Raw genomic sequence first — 22640 nt, forward strand, 5'->3', positions numbered from 1 at the left:
CCATTCAAAAGCTCAAAGCCAACTTCTAATAAACATTGTCAGAGCAAGGAGCCTTGTACTTCCTTTTAATCGCTATTCAAGTTGTGGTTAGATCAGCAGCAGGAAAAGCAGAGGCAGTGGAAACCAAATGCCTCAGGGAAGAAGATGGGTCATAGGTTTTAAAAAGGAGGCACGCACTAAACTGCCCCTCTCTGGCTACTAAGGTCATTAAATCCAAGAAAGGCAGACTCACCCCAACCAGACTGGTCAGAACCACGATTTTCTACAAGGCTCCTTTACAATCATGCTAGTCATGCTCTCGAGGGTAAACTGAAAGGGTCCATAGGAGAAGAACAAACTAACAGGCCCTGTAGAAAAAAAACACCACTGGCTTGGCATCCTCAAGACTGTCAAGTTTCCTCTGGACTGGTTTTACAGTAAAAATAAAGAAGGAACATCTGATACCTTTGAGGTCAGTTGCTTCCAAATCGTTTACACAACACCAATGCGATGGCACTAATGATGGCGCTGGAGCACCACTCAGCAACCAACAACTGTCCCAACATCAAAAAAGGTTGTGCTGTTGGGGAATCAAGAGTGGGGACTGAAGAAGGGCACCTTGCAAGGTGTGGAGCCACACCAAAGGTAGCACAGGGTGAAAGAGTCCCACCTTCCTTTTTGTTGGGTGCCTTGATCCAGGTCTGGAGAACCCTTTTTTGTAAATTGATAATTTTTCCTATGCAGAGCAAAAAGAACAGTGATTTCAAAGTGATGGCTCTGAGCTTTATTTTAAAGAAATTGGTAAGCGCTAGCAGTACCTGGAATGCTCATCTTTACCTTTCCCATCAGACAAGACAGGCCGACTCCATCCAGTCATCCCATTTTCTGCCTGCTGTGGATGCAGACACTGCCTGGAGTGAATGTAAATCTCCCATGAGGGTTACAAACACACAAGGAGAAGAGACATTTAAAATAACAGATAAAACACCAACCTAGTTGCAGGAGGAAAGATTGCGTAAATCCTAAATAGACTGGTAGAAATCCATGTTTGGGATCACAGCAAAGGTATGCTTGTAGCCATTTCAAAAGCATGGGCCTTGCTTACCCAACACAATTTGCATGAAAACACGGAGCAATTATTTTCCACAACAACTGAACAAAATATCTTCCAGCAGCATAATTTGGAGTGAATACTGAAAACATGCATCAAAGAAACAAGTAAATCATTTCCACCCTTTGCTACAGAATTATATAAGTTTCAGATAAAGAGTAATCCATATGTTTCAAGAAACTTTGCTTGGCTGGGACAGACAAAATAAAAGCCATTTTACTGACTTGCAAAGCATTCCGTAAGCCTATTGGGGAATAGCGAGAGTAACATCCCAGCATGCGCTCTAATTCTGCACAGTATCTTTTGTATTCAAACTTCGCAAAAATCTAATCAGTTAATTGCTATTCAATTGACCTTAGCTCTCATTTTATGCACGTGGAAACCATTAAAAAACATGAAGATATATTATGACTGTAGCCCTAATTAAGCTAAACCTCGGAAAGGTTATCAAACCTGTTGAAAGCTAACAACATGAACAGTAATTAGGAAAGTACTTACCATACGTCCATAAATTTTGATCGGCAGCCCACACTGATCACAGAAATGCACCGGTGTGTCATCTTTTTCTCCAATCAGATTTATCTGTCAAATAGTTTTATGAAAAAAAATATATAAATATATATAAAAAAGTTAAAACCGTTCTTTTAATGAAAGTATGCTTTTTAAAGAACAAAAAAATGCAGGTTAAGACATAAGGATGTTAGACTGTTCCATTAGCAAGTAAGGATTGCGTCAAATTTGTTTCTGTATGAATTTGTGTTGCCATTTCATTTTTTAGGTCTCGCCTGTGTAGGCTGTGCATGAGCAGTCTCGCTGGCGAGATTTTATGTTTTTAAGTGGCTTTCACTAATGGGCTTTAAGCTCCACCCCTCTTTCCCATTGGCCGGCATCACCCTTTATGCTAAACTGTGGCCAGCATTTGGGAAAGAGGTTAATGTGACATAGACTTTTCTCTTTCACAGACGGCCCACTTGGACGGGCTCTTCTGACTTCCTTCTGCCGTAACAAGTTTCTTATCTTTATGGGGCCAAACACATGGCCCCAAAAAGATAATAAACCTTTTACGGCAAAAGGAAGTCAGACGAGCTCGTCCAAGTGGGCCGTCTGTGAAAGAGAAAAGAGGCTGGTCTCTCACTCCTGCAGAGCTCCCTCGGCGCTCTCTCTCCGGTCTCTGTTGAGCTGCCCTCCCAGCCTCGCAGTGTCCACTGCGTCTCAAGCCTCGACCCCAACCGACGCCGGATGGCCTCTGCCGCGCACGTGCGCCCTCACAGGCGGGGCTCTGCGACCTCGGCTCACCTGGTAAGAAATACTCCGGCCTCCGTGATTTCCATACTGCCCGGGCGGAGTCTGTTCTTCAGCAGACGGGGCGGGGCCACTGCACAGCAGCACGACCTCCGTCATTGGTCAGTTTTATCGGATGCTTGTTAGTTACTGTTATTTTACGTATGAAAGGAGTTATGTTCTATCACATTGGTTGTTTTACTTCGAGGATTTCAATTTATATGGCATAAGTATTATTTATAACAAATATGTGCTATGGGGCAATATTTTAAAACATGTATTTGGATAGTTGCAGTGATTTCGAACAATAGGATTTTTTTTCAGAGTATAGGTAACACCATAATTTTTAAGCTGCTGTTTGCAGTTTTGAGAAAACGTCTAGCTCCTGGGAGGTTCTGAAGAGCCCCGGATTCTCGTGTCCCATGGCTTTACGAGGCTTGTAATGACTCTATACTGATCACACTGGGCATGTGGTAGGATGACCAAATAAACCGGTTAACGTTGGTCATTCTGAACATAGCCCTCCAGTGTGCAGGGTAATGGAGCTCAGAGCATGGCCTCCAAGTTGAAATTCCTGTTTCTGTAATAATTAGGTTGATATTCCTGCTAACTAGGATGTCTTTGAAATGGGTGAGTGATGGTGCGAGGAACTTTGAGAAAAGAGCATGGTGCTCCCTTCACCTGTATAGCAGTACACAATGAGGATGAGGACCGAAAGCTCCACTGCTGTTTTCTGAAGTTGGGCGGGCCTATCTTGTGCAAGGGAGTGCGTGGGGAAGAATAAGAGCACTGGGTAGGCCCATTTTGAACATTGATGGCCCACAGGAGCCTCGGTCTCTGCAGCTCAAGCAAGGGAAGTTTGAGGGGCGTGGTTTGAGAGGGCTAGGTCCCTGCAAATGCAAGATGGGGCGGGGGGAGTGAGAGGTAGGGCCCTTAGCACTTATGACGGCTTTGAGGTTTCTGTGTCCAAAATAAGTAAATGTAAAATTGTTTTGCTTTAAATCTGGGCTCCTAGAGGAGGGTGCACTGATGGGAAAAATAGGGGGTGAGAGGTAGCAGGGTTTACCACTGCACATGTTACATGCAGTAGAAATGAATCTCATACTTACCTCTACATACAATGTGCTGTACACATCAAGAATGATGGCAGTGGATACTTAATGACAGCCAGCACCTCTGTTTTGTTTGCACATCAGTCAAATAAATAGGATCTATGGAGAATCATTGCGCTGATACTGCTTACCTGCGTAAAATTGGACCCCTCCTGAGGCTTGAGCCGGGAGGTAGAAGAAGATAAAGCTTAACAGTGTGCAACTGGCGCTGACTGATAGCGCATTGTACACGAACGTTATTTGCAATTTTAGACGCCGAATTTTTAAAATTTGCATTTGCTGGTAAAAAGCATTCTGATAGTAATTAGCACTTACCCCGCCCCTGTAAATCATTCCCCCTGCACTTCGTCGGTTACAGCCGATTTCAGGGCTGTTTACCGAGCAGAAGGTAAGAATACAAACGGCAGACATCTTGAGTGGGAGGCGGCAGCTGGGTCAGCGCTCTAGCCATCCCTACAAAAGGAAACGGACATCCTCCGCGACAGCGGACGCGTGCAGTGGACGCGCCTCGCCAGCGCCGGAGTCAAGCCAGAGTCAGCCCGTCTGCGCCCGTCCGCGCCAAGGACGGGCTGAGGGCTGTAGGCCTTGCGCCACTTACTAAATAATGCATACAGGTCAGTTAACCAAAGAAAAGCTACTGTCCTTAAACTCTAACACCAAACAATGCCAACATGTCATACCACTAGACAGATGGCTAGGACCCATTTCATGTATCATGTGTAAACAAACTTTACAATCCTATGTCAAATTTACTCCAAAAATTACATATAAAACTATCAAGGGAGGACTAATTAACGCACGCTCCATGTGCAAAAATGCCCTACACATATATGATCTGATGATAGAAAATAATTTGGACTGTCTCATGGTCACCGAAACATGGCTAAAAAACTGGTCCAACCCTGACATTGTATGCGCACTCCCACCTGGATACACTATACAGAGAATGGATAGACCTATACAAAGAGGGGGAGGGATTGCTATCATTCATAGAGAAACCCTCACATGTAATATTCAGGAATTACCGGAAATAAAAGATGCGGAATGTTTAGCTTTTAATTTAAAAGCCCACGACTCTTTCACTTTCTCAGGGGCACTAATTTTTCGCCCACCAGGACAAACCAGCCACTTTTTAGAAAGTCTAGGAGAAGCATTTACTAATATGACACTCAAGGCTGCTCACTTCACCCTAATGGGAGATTTAAATCTTCATCTTGACTGCATTAACGACACAAATGCACTACAATTTAAAGACATCATGCATGTGCTGGGACTCACAATTCTTACGAACGAGCCCACACATTCAGCGGGCCATGTATTGGATTGCATTTGCACGAATTTGAAGTCAATAAACGTCTCTACGCCCCTACTCCAAACGTGGACTGATCATAAATTCATTGCCTTCCACCTCAAAACGGAAGAAATGAAAACTTCAAAACCAGCTAAAGTTAGAGATGAGAAGCCAACTCCCTGCTGGACCAAAATCATAGAGCACCCTGACCTACAAAATTGGGTTAGAGAGAATAAACCAGAGACGGTAGGAAACGCTACTATTGACAATCTTAGTTATGATAAATGGATGAGAACCATAGGTGAGAAACTGACTTCCGGAAGAAATAACAAAAAATCCACGTCCAAACAGGGGAAAACATCAGCTCCCTGGTTCACAGATGAACTGAAAGACACACGACGCACAGTGCGTAGACTCGAACGCAAATGGCGTAAACAATATGACGAGGTAGATCAGGCCAACTTTAAAACTGCAAGACAGAATTACCACGCACTTATAAAAAAAACTAAAACAACCTATTTTACCAAAAGAATAGAAACTTCACAGAATGACCAAAAAGAAATTTTTCGTATAGTCACAAGCTTCCGAAATCCAAAAATATTATCTCATGAGATACCACCATCACAAAGTTTCTGCAATGACATTGCAGATTACTTTGAACAAAAGATTGTAAACATCACCAAAAATGTTTCTGTCATTACGGAAAACAAAGAACACATTTCGCAAGGAAGTAACCCTGGGTTAACAGTTGGATGGAATGGGGGGCGTGGCTTGGACGCCGGAGAAATGGCGGCGTAATTCTGTCCTCCTCCAGGCAACTGCGAGCTTTGGAAAATAAAGAGCTGCAATCCGACTGCATTCCTCTCCAAAACGGGTGTGTAGCTGTCGGACTTCCAGACCCAGCGATGCGGATAATTTGAGCCGAATCCGTGCGAGAAAAGTGAAGAAAATCGACCTTCTGCCTTGTCCGCTGGAAACCGCAGTACGTGACGGAGCCTAAACCCGACTGCACCCACGAGGCCTCCCGGAGCACCGGTCGCATCTCATCAAAATGCGAGGGACTGCTCGCTCAACGCGACACACGGCTCCGGGATATATGCCACAGCGACTGAGTCGTGAGTAAAAGGTTGCTCATAGTGAGCTTGCTGGCAAATGTGCAAATGTTGAGAAAAGCGTCACAGGAGATAACCGTTTGTAATGGCGGTTTCCCGGCGTAATTAATCTCACGCTCGAGTCACCCTGCGCTCCGCTGCTGTGACCACCGCTTTGAATGGCACGGAAGTCTTTGCTTCTGAGAGTGAGTTGAGAGACTTTTTACAGGCAATTAACCCCCCCGCTCAGATACATTTGTTAAATATAACGCGGCATTTACTAATTGGACAATTTGAGAGTCAGCCGAGCTGATACACGCGTTCACCAGTGCCTAACTAATTACTCAACTTTAATGCAGACACGTGAAGGCTAATAAGGTCAATGGGGAACTGAGACCAATATATGTGCTCAAGAACTATAACTTGCATCGTGTAGCACGCTGTTCGTGCTTCCTGCAGTAACCATTAACAGAAGGTCATATCACGCGCTGTACAAAATGGCGGCTCTCGCCGATGAGTGTTCATGGGGGGCTCTGCATCCAATATACTTGTAATGCAACATATCTTTCTCGTCAGTGAGGCGCTATTCACTACTACTTTTCACTACTCATGATTACCGGTATAAGGCAGACTATTTATATGGAGTGCACCGCAATTTCAAAGAGGCTTATCTGCAGTGTACTGTGCGAGAGGCGAACCTTGTTCAACTGGTGAAGCTAGTGAATTCCAACCCAGTACGCATGACTCCCACTGCAGTATCAGCAAGCTATCGTGCTCTGATTTCCCACAAGAATGCTGGAAGAATGAGTCTGATATATATCTGCCCTATGTGCCACACTGCTAGAGTCCACAACAGCAGCCTGTAAACGACGTGACGCGCTCTGCATGTTACAAAATCGCGACCCCTAAAGTAACTGCCCCTTGTAAAACGTACAGCTCGTGAAAATGCAGCGTAGGGTCTAATTAACTAAAATGGCGGCTTCCCAACATGTCTGCTATCGCGCTCGAGCCATCCCGGGCTCTAATGCAGTGATGCCTCTGGTTGTGCCCACGAGGATCTGAACTCCACAATCACTCCGCCCACCATGCGCTTTACATTGAATTTAGCGCTTTATTAATTTAACACTTTCACTAATCTCAAGTCTGTCAGCGCCCACAAGGCCTAGGTTCTATAAAGAACATCTTTAAAAAGGGAGGGGTGTGTACTCCGCAATCCAAATATACGTGGTCTCATCGCTACATGCCTGAAACCCCAAGACGCCTGTACAACCCATCGCCTAGGCATTTACAGTATGGGAGAAAAAGAGAATGGTGCAGCTGCCAAACGCCTGAAATCTAACCCACCGACACCGATCAAAGGGAACAAAGGGAAAAAAATGGAGGAAGCCGTGGAAACAATCCTGAGCAGGCTAGAAGAAGTCAGAGACTTGGCCAAATCTACCAAGGAAGAGGTTGTTGCTATCCGCCAAGACTTTAAGGACATCAACTCGAGATTAACCGACACCGAGTCAAGGATAAGCAAATTGGAAGACCTCGAAAATAAGACATGTGGAGCTGTCAAGAACCTTTCCTTGTGCTCTGACCATCTCGTGAGGAAGGTTGCAGAGTTGGAGGACAGAAACAGAAGAGGGAACCTAAGAATTTTTGGTATGCCAGAGAAATCGGAGGAGAAACATGATTCCTGCATACCCTTCCTCGAGGAGTGGTTCACGCAGGCCACAATTCTAACTTTCACTCAGCCACTGGAGTTTGACAGGGCGCATAGGGTGCCAGGACGAATCTCAAAGGACCAAAAGGGCCCAAGAGCGATTGTGTGCAAACCACTAAGGTACCAACACACAGAACAGATACTCACCTTCGCTCGTAAACACAACCACGTACTATGGAAAGGCCAAAAAATCTTCATCTCACAGGACTTCAGCAAGGAAACTATGGAGATCAGAAAAGCCTTCCTTGCAATGAGACCCCAACTAAAGTCACTTGGTCACCTGTATGGCTTTATCGGTCCAACTAAGTTTAGAGTGACAATACAAGGCATATCCCATGTGTTCTCAGACCCGCGAAAACTACGACAACTCCTGTTTGACCGTGGTGATGGCAGTATGGAAGTCTCCCCCCCAGATCAACAGGGAGCCTCTGCGTCTGGCCTCGGATAAACTCTGATTTTGAAATTTTGTCCTACCAATCTCATACTCCAGAACTCTTATAACTCTTATAAAAGTGCCTATCTGAACTGGATCTGACATGCGGCTCTCTTGTCTTGGACTTGATACCTGGTTGGTGAGCATAAGTGGCCTTTGGACGGTAATGTCACGGTAATGTACTCTGTACCCTTGGGCCCTATATCAGCTATTCATCTGACTCCAGATCTATATTGGAACGATCCCTTGAACGATCTGGTGAACCCTTAACTTGAAATATCTAGATTAGATAGACTAGATAGATTGGATATCTAGATTAGAATGATTAGACCGATCCCTTGAACGATCTGATGAACCTTCACCTTGAAACAAATATCATTATAAGCTGCCTCAGTATGGTTCTACCCTTGCTACTGCACCCACGACACCATACCTATGCTAATATGATACCATGCTACCATGATATTGTTCATGCCCCTTATGGGCCTTAAAGAGGCACTATGCCCTGCTGTACTGTTGACCTGTTGTTGAACACGCTTATGATAATTCTTTGCAAGTACTGATATATTTGGTCCCGACACTGAACCCAAAGCAGTGATTTTCCTGTGTTTAATGTTCTGGCACCAGCGTTGTTTATTGTTTGTTGTTGCCTCACACATTTGGGCTAATTCCTCAGAATTAGGATTGCAGCCTGTAGAATCGTAGTTAAGAGTAAGTTGCTTGGAGGCGGCCGACTGGTCGTCATTCCTGAGTCGCCATGTTCTGTTGTATCTACTATTGGGGAGGGAGGGGAGGGAAGTGGGTGAGGGAGGAGGGTGGTGGGAGGTTGGAAGGGAGGAAGGGAGGGGTTGTTTTGTTATTTCGTATATGGTTTTGCTTAATTCTGTCCGCCTTGCATACTAGCTTACATCCAATGTACCACATTATGTTCCGAAGCTTATACTCTGTACCTCTGTATCCTGCATACTGTCCTAGCCCCACATCATGTGTGTCAAAAGATGCTGTCGACTCCTTAAGGGGTATGAGACCGCTTCCATGGCCTAGCCTTTATGTATACACATGTGTTATGAGACGATATTACTGGATGCATAGTTGATGGCTGCTGTTATAGACACTCCGATAGGAACGACAACTGTAACTAACCTTAAAATACTATCGTTGAATGTGAAGGGACTCAACCAGCCAGTTAAACGCCATAAAATACTTGACTATCTACGAAGACAGCATGGAGATATAGCCTTATTGCAAGAAACGAAACTGGAAGCAAAGCAATTCCACACACTACGCAATAAGTATTATACTGAAGTGATAGGCTCTGAGGCAATCTCAAAAAAGAATGGGGTGGTAATGCTAGTGGCTAAAAATGCGAATGTGGAAATAGTCTCTAGTGCAATAGATACGAAAGGCAGATGGGTCTCAGCGAGACTACTCAAGGATGACACTGAATTCTTTATCACGACTATCTATGCCCCAAATACACATGATCCGTCCTTCTGGGTAGGCTTAACGAAGCAGATAAACTCCATCCCCGACACAGCAGTCCATATTTTGGCGGGCGACTTCAACCTCCCACACGACCCAATACTAGATAGAGACTCTAAATGCGTCTTTCGCCCGGGGAAGGCCCATAAGGCATTCATGAAACTGTGCAATAGATTTCATTTGGTGGACACGTGGCGCTTGATGCACCCTGATGGCAGAGATTACTCATTCTATTCCCCACCGCATGACTCGTTCTCAAGAATCGACTATATACTCATATCTAATAATGCGGTGGCAAGAGTTGAGGACGCGGACATTGCTCCCAGATTAGTCTCTGATCATTCCTGCGTCTCCCTTACATTGTCTAATATTAAACCGACCACCCGTCAATCTATGTGGCGATTCAATGACACCATTATCACTGACACAAAGCACAAAGAAACCCTTGACACTGCCATAAAAGACTTTTTATTATTGAACAAGAGGGGGGACACTTCTGACACCACTCGATGGGATGCGTTGAAGTCCACCATAAGGGGGGTTATTATATAAATATCGTCTGCAATTAATAAGAACCGCACTGCAGCCTTGTTAAAATTAGAGGAGGACATTGCAAAACTCCAGCACACATACTTGAGGAATAGAAACCCTGAGGTTCTTACTGAACTGTCCAATCAGAAATACACCTATAACAAACTTATTAGTGAAAAGGCGGGAATCTGGTTAGACAGGAGGAAGCGTTTCAAAATTTGTGACTCGAACAAAGCCGGGAAGGGACTAGCCGCTTATCTTAAATTTAAAATTCAAAAGAATACCATTGCATCCTTACTCGATGACAATGGGACTCCTAACTCTGACCCCACTAAGATTGCGAATATCTTCAAGGACTTTTACGAGAAACTTTATGCTAAGAACATGCATGTAGACAGCGTAAAAATGGAGAAATACCTCTCCAACTGCACGCTCCCAACACCAACGGCTGCGGAAAGAGACTCCTTGAATGAACCGATCTCTGAGTCGGAGGTTATTGGCGCGATCAAGTCGCTCAAAAGGGGGAAAGCCCCTGGGCCTGACGGCTATACAGCACAATTTTATAAGACCTTTGGCCATATTCTCTCCACCCCTCTCCTGGAGGTCTTCCATGAAATTACCAATACAGGCAAAGTTAAGGGGACTATGGCAGAGGCTGTGATTGCGGTAATACCCAAGGAAGGCAAAGACCACAAACTCCCCAAAAACTACAGGCCTATCTCACTGATAAATTTAGATTGTAAGCTCCTAGCATCAATTCTAGCGAATCGCATCCAAAGAGTCCTGCCGTCTCTTATACATCCCTCGCAAGCCGGTTTTCTGAAGAACAGGCTCTCGAGCGATAATACGAGAATCCTGGCTCATGTCATTGAGAAGGCGAAACTCTTAGCTACACCCACCATCGCCATCACACTAGACGCTGAAAAAGCGTTCGACAAAGTAGACTGGGGTTACTTAAATGCTGTACTACATAAATTTGACCTGGGTCCCACATTCACTAAATTAGTCATGTCCCTCTATGCTTGTCCCTCTGCTAGAGTACGAGCTGGCGGCGCTTTTTCCTCCCCATTTGGTCTAGAGCAGGGTACTAGACAGGGATGTCCATTATCCCCGTCCTTATTCCTCCTGGCTATTGAGCCTTTTTTGTACTACATAAGGGAAAACCCTGACATCGCTGGAATCCGGTTCACCGACTGTACAATTAAACTCACGGCTTATGCAGACGACGTGTTAGTCATGAGCGAACAAGCTTATAAGGCTATCCCTGCGCTAATGTCCACGATAGATGACTTCTCAGCTGTTTCTGGATACTCCTTGAACAAGGATAAAACTGAGGTGAAGTCATTGAATAATCTATGTGATAAAGCCATCCTGGGCGACTCCGGGCTTACCTGGCAGTCGAAGAGTTTTAAATATTTAGGCATGGAATTTGAAAAGGACTTGATATCCACCATAAAAATTAATGAGGAGATACTCTACAAGAAAATACAAAAGTTGTTGGATGGGTGGTCCCCTAAATTTCTTTCGTGGTGGGGCAGGGCTGAAACACTAAAAATGATGATCAGTCCCTTGGTGAATTATATGGCGTGTATGCTCCCCATGACCTTCACGGAGGACTTTTTACATAGGATTGAAAAACTGATCTCGGATTTCCTGTGGAAAGGGAAGAAGCCGAGAATTGCCATGAAAAAATTGCAACTTCCAAAGCTTAAAGGGGGTTTAGGATTGCCAAATTTCAGGAATTACCAGACCGCCTTTCTCTGTAAGCAGGGAGCCTCCTGGTTTATCGAGGACCCTGTCTACACGCCCTTATGGATCAATATTGAAAAATCCATTATAGGCAAAGCCCCGCTATCTGCAGTCCTAACAATGGACCTCTCACATCTCACGAACTCTAAATACATCATGCTCAATACCAAGAGAGCCCTCCTGCGGTTAGATCGCGCTCATGCCAATGGTCAACGAATCCACAATTCCTCCTCTGCGTCCTTATGGCGTAACCCGTCCATTAAAATTAGTGGATCACCTGTCGTATGGGACCACTGGTCCGATAAAGGTCTTAATGTGGTCTCTGATCTATACGAACATAATATGCCATTGCCATTCTCGACTCTACAGGCTAGACACTCCCTGTTACCGATAGACTTTTATGCCTTTTTAAAGCTAAAATCGGCCTTATCCACTAAAACATTCAAACTAGCGAAGACTTGGCTAAAAGCTATGCTACACCACTTTCAATCCTCTGGACATTTTGTCTCTAAAATATACAAACTATTCGCGCCAACGGCCAGCAAATCAATGAAGCGCAATGAGTTGAAATGGGAATCAGAAACGAACAACACTGGCATAAGTATAGACTGGGTCAGGATACATGCATCAGCACTCACACACAAGGTATCACCGATACTATCACAAACCAAATATATGATTATCAACAGAGCATTTTGGACCCCACAGAGGCTATTTAAGGTTGGCCTACGGGACACACCGGATTGCTGGAACTGCTCCTCTGGTATTGGTGACCTTCCGCACATGCTGTTTGATTGCCCCATGCTCCACGCCTTCTGGGCAAAAATATTTGACTACATTGCACACACGCTCCACATACATCCTACGAGGGAATTCATCTACATTCTCCTAGGGGCATTAGATCCATCACTAAAAGGTGACCATGACCGCCAGCTCCTGGATCTCCTACTAACTTTAGCATGTAAGGTGATCCTGTGCAATTGGAAATCAACGGGTGAGGTCTCCTTCAATGCCTGGAGGGAATGGCTGTCCTGCATTAGGGGCACTGACAACCCCGCGTTACACTCATCACCATGGCAGGTCACCAACAAAAAATTATGGTCTTCATTGGACCGAGCCTCCTTCATCTTTGACCCACCTTGAAGTTCCATACGATGAGGTCTGTTCTCAGTGAATTATGGGCTCCGTGTTGCGTGAACTGTAATGGCTATATCTTGGGCTCACGGGCTTGACAACCTTAGAATCATGAAGCAAGAATGGTGTAACATACATGGTGTGATATGACTTGATTTGGACAGAGGGCTCTACGGAACTATGTACAAAAATGTGAATGCAAGGATGGTACTTTATTTTCCTTTACTGTCTACGTATTGTTTTGTGTAATAACCCATGTCTGGTTGCGGTACTTTGGCAACATGATTGTAATTCTTTTGATGCTTTCTTGCCGCTATCATCTCTGTTATGGTTAATAAATAAAATATGATTTGAAATTAAAAAAACAGTTGGATGGAATACTTTTGACCTGATTGATAAAGCAGACACTTCGAAAATCCTGTCAAAAATTAAATCTGGATCGCCACTTGACCCGTGCCCTCCCTCACTAATCCAGGCTATTAAAGAGGACGTAAGCCCCATGATTAATGACATCATCAATGCCTCACTTCAATCTGGAGAAGTCCCCAATGCGTGGAAAACGGCCATTGTAAAGCCACTACAAAAAAAGGCTTTACATGATCCATCTGTCCTAACAAACCTGCGACCGATCTCCCAACTCCCTGTACTGTGTAAATGCACTGAAACCCTGGTCAATAGACAGTTAACAACGTTCCTGGAAACAAATAACATCCTACATCCCAACCAGGCTGGTTTCAGAGCTAACCACTCTACTGAGTCAGCTCTGCTATCCACAACAGAAACTATAAGAACTGCACTAGACCAGGGGGGCAAGGCTGTCCTTGTCCTCCTTGACCTATCGGCAGCTTTCGACACGGTGTCCCACACCATCCTATTACATCGCCTAGCTGAGGCGGGTATAGGGGGCACCGTGTTGAACTGGTTCACAAACTTTCTATTAAACAGAAAACAAATCGTCAGGTTGGGACAATTCTATTCAAAGGAGAAGGAGATTGGCTCAGGGGTACCTCAGGGCTCTAGCCTGAGCCCTACCTTATTTAATTTGTACATGGCTCCCCTGATCAATCTAATTGCGTCCTTCAACGTGAATACGGTCGCATACGCCGATGACACCCAACTGGTCCTGACTCTGGATGAAGATACAGCTAAAGCAGAACGAGACCTAAAAGAGTGTCTGACGGCGACCTTTAAATGGATGCACGAAAATCATCTGAAATGTAACTCTGCAAAGACAGAGATCCTTCCATTTGGGAAAAATAATTTATTCTTCCCACTCACCTGTTGGCCACCCGATGCGGAAGCTCCACCCGATACCATCAATGCCACTAGAAACCTGGGTATAAAATTTGACAATCTGCTTTCTTTCAAGCAACAATCCAAAGAAATAGCAGCTGTCTGCTTTAACATCATGAAAGGACTACGCAAATTTTTTGACTATCTACCATTGCCCGCCCGCCGAACAGTAGCAGTTGCTTTAATAACATCTAAAATTGATTACTGTATTAGTCTGTATGCAGGGGTAACAAAATCTACCCTACACAACCTACAGACTATTCAAAATGCGGCAGCGAGACTGGTCCTAAGGTTGCCTAGAACATCAGCATCAGCCGCCCTGAACAAGCTGCATTGGCTTCCAATTCAGAAGCGGATTTTATTTAAAATCATTGTGATCACATTTAGGTGTTTTCACAAACGGGGCCCAAAATACCTAAATAGCAGATTTCATAGGTATCATCCCTCGAGAGAACTCAGATCAGCCACAGCCAATCTGATGACTGTCCCCAAGTTTAAACTTGCCACCAAGGGGGGTAAATCACTGGCAGTTCTTGGGGCCAAGGCCTGGAACACACTCCCCACAGACCTCCGTCTAATATCATCAGAACAGACTTTAAAAAAATCCTTAAAAACCTGGATCTACGGACTCTCAGAATCAAAATGCAAAACTCTGGTCTAATTATACTCAAGTAACCCTAATGCAGTCGAAACATCGTACGACTTGTCAGCAATGAAGACAAAGCGCCAGGATGCTCCCTGGAGTGACAGAGCGCTATATAAAAACCACCAAACATCTAGTTCAGGCGTGCTCAATGCTGCTACACCGTGCCACCCACAGTGCTAGTAATCATATAAAGAATCCTCTATATATAAACAACAATACAAGAACAATGACAGAGCACAACCAGGATGAGTATATGCTTGACTATATACAGTCAAGAAAATTATTTAATAAACAAAATGAAAAAACATGTAGCACTTTGTTCAGCATGTAAATCTTCACCCCTGTTGCCTAGTTGTTACAGCAACGATACAGCCGACACTTATTTCGTCGCAATTTGCGACTTTTTCAAGGCTTCAATATCTTAAAACTTTCAGGAAAAGTAAATACCCTCCCGGTTTTGTAATCCGTTTAGTCTTTTTAATTAACGTGACTTATCTTTCTGATATATTTGGTGTTTAGCCAGTACCTCTTCTAAGATTTTATAATTTTTCTCAATCGTTTCTTTTAGATCCATTTTACTAATCTCGTCTTCTAATACTTGTATTTCCACCAAAAGTTGGTCCCTCTTTCTTTCGGCGTGTTTTATTAGAATTGTCATCATCCCATATGAGGAACTACATAAAAGATCTTCCCACTGTAACAGTAAATCTTCCCCGAGATCATCAAAAGAAGGGAAGATGATAATTCTAAGCCCCCTCGGGACTTGCTTCATGTCAATATATTTTCTGAGGACAGTAGCGTCCCACTATTTTTAAGCTTCTTGTTTACGCAGTCTTTCCAATTTTTGAAATTTTGTTTTTAAACTTTCTCCTTTGTTATTAGCAGTCGGTATAATACCCTGCTTTTTGCTACTGCTGAACAGTTCATCAAACAACTTGTTTCTATCGTCCTTTATATTAGACATTGTTGTGGTATTGACAAGTATTATGCAAAAAAATGTTTTAATGCAATTCACAGAGTGCACAATTATTCCACACTAAATTAACACAACAAGAATGATGGCAGTGGATACTTAATGACAGCCAGCACCTCTGTTTTGTTTGCACATCAGTCAAATAAATACGATCTATTTCAGGCGTGCTCCATGCCGCTACACCGTGCCACCCACAGTGCTAGTAATCATATACAGAATCCTCTATATGTAAACAATACAAGAACAATGACAGAGCACAACCAGGATGAGTATATGCTTGACTATATACAGTCAAGGAAATTATTTAATAAACAAAATGAAAAAATATCTAGCACTTTGTTCAGCATGTAAATCTTCGCTTGCTGTAACAACTATGCAACAGGGGTGAAGATTTACATGCTGAACAAAGTGCTAGATGTTTTTTCATTTTGTTTATTAAATAATTTCCTTGACTGTATATAGTCAAGCATATACTCATCCTGGTTGTGCTCTGTCATTGTTCTAATACAATGTGCTGTATTGACTAGGTTCAGCCCTGAAACTGATATGGGGGAGGACAGTAACTTTTAGGAGTCCATATTTATTTCTACATGCCGTAAAACTCTCTCATTTGGATCATTTCATGACCACAATCCTGGTTGTGGAGTTTAAACAGTGCACTCTTCTGTTACACCAGTTAAACAAGAAGAAGTAAAATGAGTGTGTTAAGCTGCTCAAAATACAAAGGAAATGCAAGTATTGGCCTTGGGGTGCAGGGTGGGTGTTATTGGGCTATAACGTTTTGCATGAAACAATTTGCTTTGATACCATGTATCACAATACTAATTTCATATTTGATACAATAAAAGTAATAATTGACCGTTAAAATGATGATCAGTGTTCTCATTTGATATCTTTGCTCTCATGTGCTAAAGATATTGTTTTCATATCCTCCTAGTTACTTTTCTAGAAACTTTATTAAGTCAAGAGCAGTATTTTGTCCATTATAATTATATTTGATTTTAGTTTAACTCCGAGCAATTTGTAGCCACGCTAATCTACATGCAGACTCTACCCCAGCTGTGGCAGAAACCTAATTCAGTAAAATAATTCATCCACATGGTACAGGGGAAGCTGTAATTTCCATAACAGAAGTGTCTGTACACCACTCGCAAGTGGTATAGTGCTCCTTTTTATCAAGTACAAGAAGAGTTTTCTGCATCTTTTTGTTCCACGAAGCAAAATTTATTTATGGATTATGTATTAAGCAACATGCAATATTTTCATAGAGCAATTCAAGCTATGAAGGACGACGCCTTCCTCTTTCCCAATTGCTTACTTGCTGGCTAATTTTCCTGTATTTAGGAGGCTTTTAGTTTTTTTCATTCTCTTACCTGAAAGGGTATTTTTTTCTTGATTTTGACTGGATAAATAAATGACACATTATCTTATTGTCATGAATCTAGTCAGCAACTTATTTAATGCAATACATTTAGCAAACAGTTCTGAGTGACCCTTGCAGGGTCTGCAGGGTGTGTCTAGGGGCCTTCAACCCAATGAGTTATTGCCTGTTCGGTGCTAAAATTCAGCAGGTTGCTTGAGAGCCATCTATTGTTGTCTAGATAGGGACCTTTTACCAAAGGGAATCTTTGACTACTGTGGGCTCAGAGACTTAGCGTTGCCTGAATCTTCACTATCTACTTTATCATTGTGTAAGCGTTGCCGCCCCTGCTCTGGTGACCAGTATCCTTTGGGTTCATTCACTTCTTATATCTTAGAGAGAAAGCACCAAGTCACACAGCTTGACTTTCTGCAGAATGTAACACATTCAATTATTATGCACCCCTATTTTGTCCTGTTATGTATTCAGGAATAGATTCACACAAATGCCAGGATGAATTGATTAGTTGTTTGTTAACCCATCAAACCAGAACATCTTGGTTTCTGTTTCAGAGAGTTTCTCCAGCTATGACTCTAGGGGCAGTGAAAAAGACAAGGCAAACAGAAGAGCGCGACAGTTCTAAAACAACTATTAGCAAAAGATGTATCCACAAATGTATTACTGGCCCGGCCCTTATGGACCTCCCCATGGGTCCACTTGCACCTGCCACATTATTTCAAGGAACTCGGTGAGAGGAGGGTGGGGAGGAAAATGGGGAAAAATAGGGGAGAAGAGGATAGAGAGGAGAAAGAGCAGATCTGAAGGTCCAATGGGAAGACAGACAAGGGTAATAACAAGAAGCAGAGTAAAGGACAATCAGAGACCAGCAGCAGGTGAGTCTGGTGATCTATCTGACATAAGTTACGCTCACCCCAGATGAAGACGGCGTTCTAAACAAAGGGTTAGGTATTTTCCCCATCTACTAGAAATACAATCAAGCTCTGGTGTGAGCTGGCTGAGTTCTTTAGAAAACTAATAGCCCATACCTTCTTTAGAGACACACCAGAGATAGAAAAGAACCTACACCCTGACTTGAAGGAAAAAAATACTTCCGCAGGATATAACCACAGAGACTTTTCACTGGACAGGGAAAAGAATGAACCAAAACAGATTATCTGTATAAGTACCTATAGCAATTACTCAAATCCAGTCAAAAGATAATTAAAAAGCATTGGCATATATTGCATGCAAATTGGTTCAATTTGGAGAAACCATAGTTCTCATTTAAAAAAAAAAAAATACAAGGATAAATATAGTAGTAATACACCCAACTTTAACCACTTCCACTGGGAAAGTTGTGTATTATTCCATTTGAACACCTATGTTGTGAGAAGGGGCTGCCAAGCTTTCCTTCAATATCTCCAACGTAGTAATTTTCTAACTACTATTGACCGAAAAGAAATACATTTTGAGTGTAAAGCCTGGAATTTCTTATGAAGATGCCTAGGTGTAGATTTATAGGGGTTGCATATCGCAGTTTAAATCAGGGTAGAGCAAATCGGTACAAAAGGCTAGCTGAAAAATGGAGTAGCTGTTTACCCCAACAGGTGACACTCCGAGACACACTAAAATGTAATACAGAGAGCCAAACTGTTTTAATATTTCATAAATAAAAGAGCACCAGTTTAAGGTACTCAATAATGTATATTATACACCACTCAGATTGTAGAACTGGGGTGTAAAAGAGGTCTCGCAGTACTTTTGTGTGGGACACGGGATGCAGATGTCATTCATATCCTTATGCGCGTATCAAGAGAGAGAGAGGACTAGAAAGCTAGTCTGAGTCCCCGTAGTTTATATGTGTTATCAAAAGAGACTAGCTTAAATATGACCAATATTGTTAGGACTCTGATTAGATTTGTCATGGGCACCTCATTGGTGAGTTCATGAAGCCTTCACCCACCAACCTGGTTGGTGGCATGCTTCATCATCGGGCCCACCCAGTGACACCTAATGTGTCCCGGGTGTGCTGCGACGCCTGATTACAGCGGAGCTGGTATTTTACTGAGAGTGCAGTGTGAGGTGTAAAATGAAGTGTGAGTTAAAACGGCTTGGCGAGGGTCCCAGTACCCGAGGGTAAATTAAATTTTAATAACTGGGCCCCCGTCAGCGGTTAAAATAAGGCTTGGGGATGTTTAAGGGAGGCGAGTTACTACTGGAGAAGTGTGGCTCACTGGTTAGAGGAGGCAGACCTGGAAGCAGAGGTCAGCCCGGGACCAGGGTTCAATTCCCGGCTCGGCGGGGTCTTGAGTCCTTAAATGTCCATGGACTCGACAATTCTCGCTCCAGTGCCTACTTGATTCACGGGTTCACACTCTGCGACTCTGGGCAATAGCTTGCTTAATCTCCACAACGGCCCCTCGCGGCGGGATGCCTGGCTTTCACCTTGCGGATACCCTGCTGGGGTTATCTCACAGGGGAATACCAGGACGGGTTCCCTAAGCAAGCGCTTAGAAACCGCTTGGTGATTTGCGCTATATAAATTCCTGTACATTTACCTCCTACATCCATCGGTTGGTCGACATGTTTCAGCCAGTGCCTTAAACTAAATCTGGCTTTCCTCAGTACCTTTTTAAAATAGAGTGTAGTGCAGGTTAAAAAGGAGTGTAATCCAGGCTATGTGTTACACTCACTAAGGTGTTTCTCTAAGTGTGAGAGGGGGGGGGGGATTCCCTTCTCATATATGCGCTTAGATTTTGCAGCCAATGCTTCCAGGAGTGAAGCGGTAAGGGGTTGACCAGCTTTCACCAGCTATCACACTAACACAAAACACACAAATTGTGTTACTGCCAGTCACCCACGGTCCCAAATGCACCCCCTTCCTGTTGAGCCACCCATTCGTCTCCTGCCAACTACCAGTATACCACTATTTAATCCCAGATAACAGCAAAATATTATAAATTCACCAAAACTGGCAAACTCAGAAAGCTGCAATGGCTTCATGCACGAATGCATAAAGCCATTGCAGACTTTCAATAATAATCTATTTCTCCTTTCTAGCCATGACTGCACTGCGATTTAAAGGCAGCAAAAGTAATTAAAGAATACAAATATTATGAATTTTAAGCAGGCAAACGCAAAGTGTGCTTAAATACCAATATTTGAGCCATATTTTTCTATAAACAAAATGACAAGAAATATATATATATATATATATATATATATATATATATATATATATATATATATATATATATATATATATATATATATTTTCTACTCCCAGCAAATACCAAAATAGGATGAGATACAAGTGCCCAATCACTGCAGTTGCTGGTACGAAAGGGCAGGGTTGGATTAACCTATGGGTTGGCTATAAGTTTGAAGGCAAAAAGAAGAAAACCAGGGAAGGGCGTGTAGGTATCTTCTTTATAATTTTCCATTGAAGCATGTATTTTAAAAAAACGTGAAATAAGTGCTTGGTGTGCCATATTTCTATCACAAGATAGAGGCAAAATTAAGTAATTTCCTTGTGACAGATGACTAAAAGAGTAAAGTCGGATTTGGGACTCATTTACAGCATAGACACGTACAAAACAAAAACACATTCAGGCACAAAAACACAAAAGTTTTTTGTACATTGAAATTCTAATTTTCTCTCAAATAATGTCACAATTGTACCTTATAATCCCAAAAAAGGTGTCCAGGAAATCTTCTCTGATTCATAAACATGTCACCCGACTTGCAATCATACCTTTCCTCTTCACCGTAATCAAATCCTTCTGGAAAAGCAGAGGACAAAACATGTAATTGTGATGCAAGTGCTGAACTCTCCACCAGTGTTTGCTGCACAACCTTAACATGCATGTGACTGTATAAACCAGAAGCCTCACAACCCACTAATATGTCTGAATAACATACTGCACAGCATGTGTTTTAAGTACAGTTAATGCTAGGAGAACTAAACTTATCTCAAAGCAGATTTTATGATCCTATTTTACTGTAAAACAGGGTAATTGTTGTTTACATTTTTGAAGCATTAACTTGCCTTGCTATTTTAACTATTTACATATCGTATGTAGTTGTGCTTTGTAAAATGAATGGGGGCTTTTGGCAGATGAGGTGTTGACTTCGCTTTGGGTGGCTTTATTTTCTTCCAAATATTGCCTGGTGCGGGTGTCTTTCCAAATGTTGTCTTCTCCACCCAGTGTCAGTGCTGTGGGACCATTGACTCTAGTCTTTTTAACATAAGCAAATGAGCAAGAGTGTCAATGAAACAGACATGGTGAACCCCAGCCTGCCACCATCGACCTCATTCAATCACAAAACAGAGTGAAGCAGTTTGGTGCAGAAAATGTACTAGCCCTTCAAACCAGCAGACACCACACTTTGCAGTGAATATAACTGCCACTGCTGAAGCAATTACAATTTGGTAAGAATCCAAGAGGAATAGCTTTCTGAAATAAAACATACATAACATTATATTCTCACTCCACTTCTACGATGGGGACAGGAGATTGCTAGCTAGAAGCATTCAAACAGACCATCAAGCTAAGGGCGTATCTACTACCGAAGGGACTTTTGTGGCTAGGGTGGACAAAACTTGCTAGGTGTTTGCAGGAGTCAGCAAACCACCATGAGATGCCTGTGATAGCTTTTAAATAAAGTAAACTTGCTTTTATTTTTTAGTTCCCCTTTCCCTAAAGTAAATAGGCTGTGTTAAAAAAGAAACACCTTTTTTTTTTTTTAGAGGTGGTTGTAATCTTATAGACCACTGCTCATTCCCTAACATTTTTTTTTTACTTTCACAGAGGGTTAGGAGTTGCATGGAGCCGATTTCCCTTTGCGAATAGGTTACCACCTCATTTGAGGTCTCTGCGTTTTCTGTTTTGCTACCGGATTTCAGTTGCCAAACACACATACATAGCATACCAATTCAATATTTGGGACAGACAATATGCCCCTTCCAGATACTGAATAAGTATTTGTTTGTAATTTCTTTTTAGAGATCCAAAATACTTAAACTCCAAAAAAATAGGATTAGTGCCTCAGGAAAAAAAGCATTTTGGAAATCACAAACGCAGAAGAGCGTTTGAGACTGTAAAAATGATTGGTACATCTGGCCTTAGATTGTGTAATAAAAAGGCGAACATACTGAAAAGAATGAAAACCACAAACCCCTAATTTACACTAGCAAGTCACAAATGAAATCACATTACCTTCGTCACCAGATTGAGTCTTTGCAGTCACTCTGGGCATACTCCTTGGAGAACGGACAAGAACTTTGCTTTTGTTATTGTTGTTAGCACTTGTGGTGTTGCAAATTGTAGGCTGTTTGGAAATGAGCTTTATTGGAATTCGCCGACGAACATCAAGACCACCAAGAGATCCTGAACTGTTTGTGCCTTGTAAATCATTGTCTGAAAAAAACACAGAACAAAACCTATTAATTGCTACTGTTCTATA

The 22640-nt window shown here is 42.7% G+C and overlaps 1 protein-coding gene across 2 annotated transcripts in view; it reads right to left on the minus strand.

The window, feature by feature from the left end:
* The window catches only part of CBLL1 (Cbl proto-oncogene like 1), a 181653-nt gene that overhangs the window by 109267 nt on the left and 49746 nt on the right, over positions 1 to 22640 (minus strand). For both annotated transcript variants that reach the window (XM_078680169.1, XM_078680178.1), the window contains exons 2-4: positions 22394 to 22594; positions 20856 to 20956; positions 1589 to 1672 (exon numbers count right to left, since the gene is read on the minus strand). In XM_078680169.1, coding sequence (XP_078536295.1) covers positions 1589 to 1672; positions 20856 to 20956; positions 22394 to 22594 — 386 coding nt within the window. The remainder of the gene's footprint in view (positions 1 to 1588; positions 1673 to 20855; positions 20957 to 22393; positions 22595 to 22640) is intronic.

Source organism: Lissotriton helveticus, chromosome 1_1, assembly GCF_964261635.1.
Source record: "Lissotriton helveticus chromosome 1_1, aLisHel1.1, whole genome shotgun sequence".
Taxonomy (NCBI): domain Eukaryota; kingdom Metazoa; phylum Chordata; class Amphibia; order Caudata; family Salamandridae; genus Lissotriton; species Lissotriton helveticus.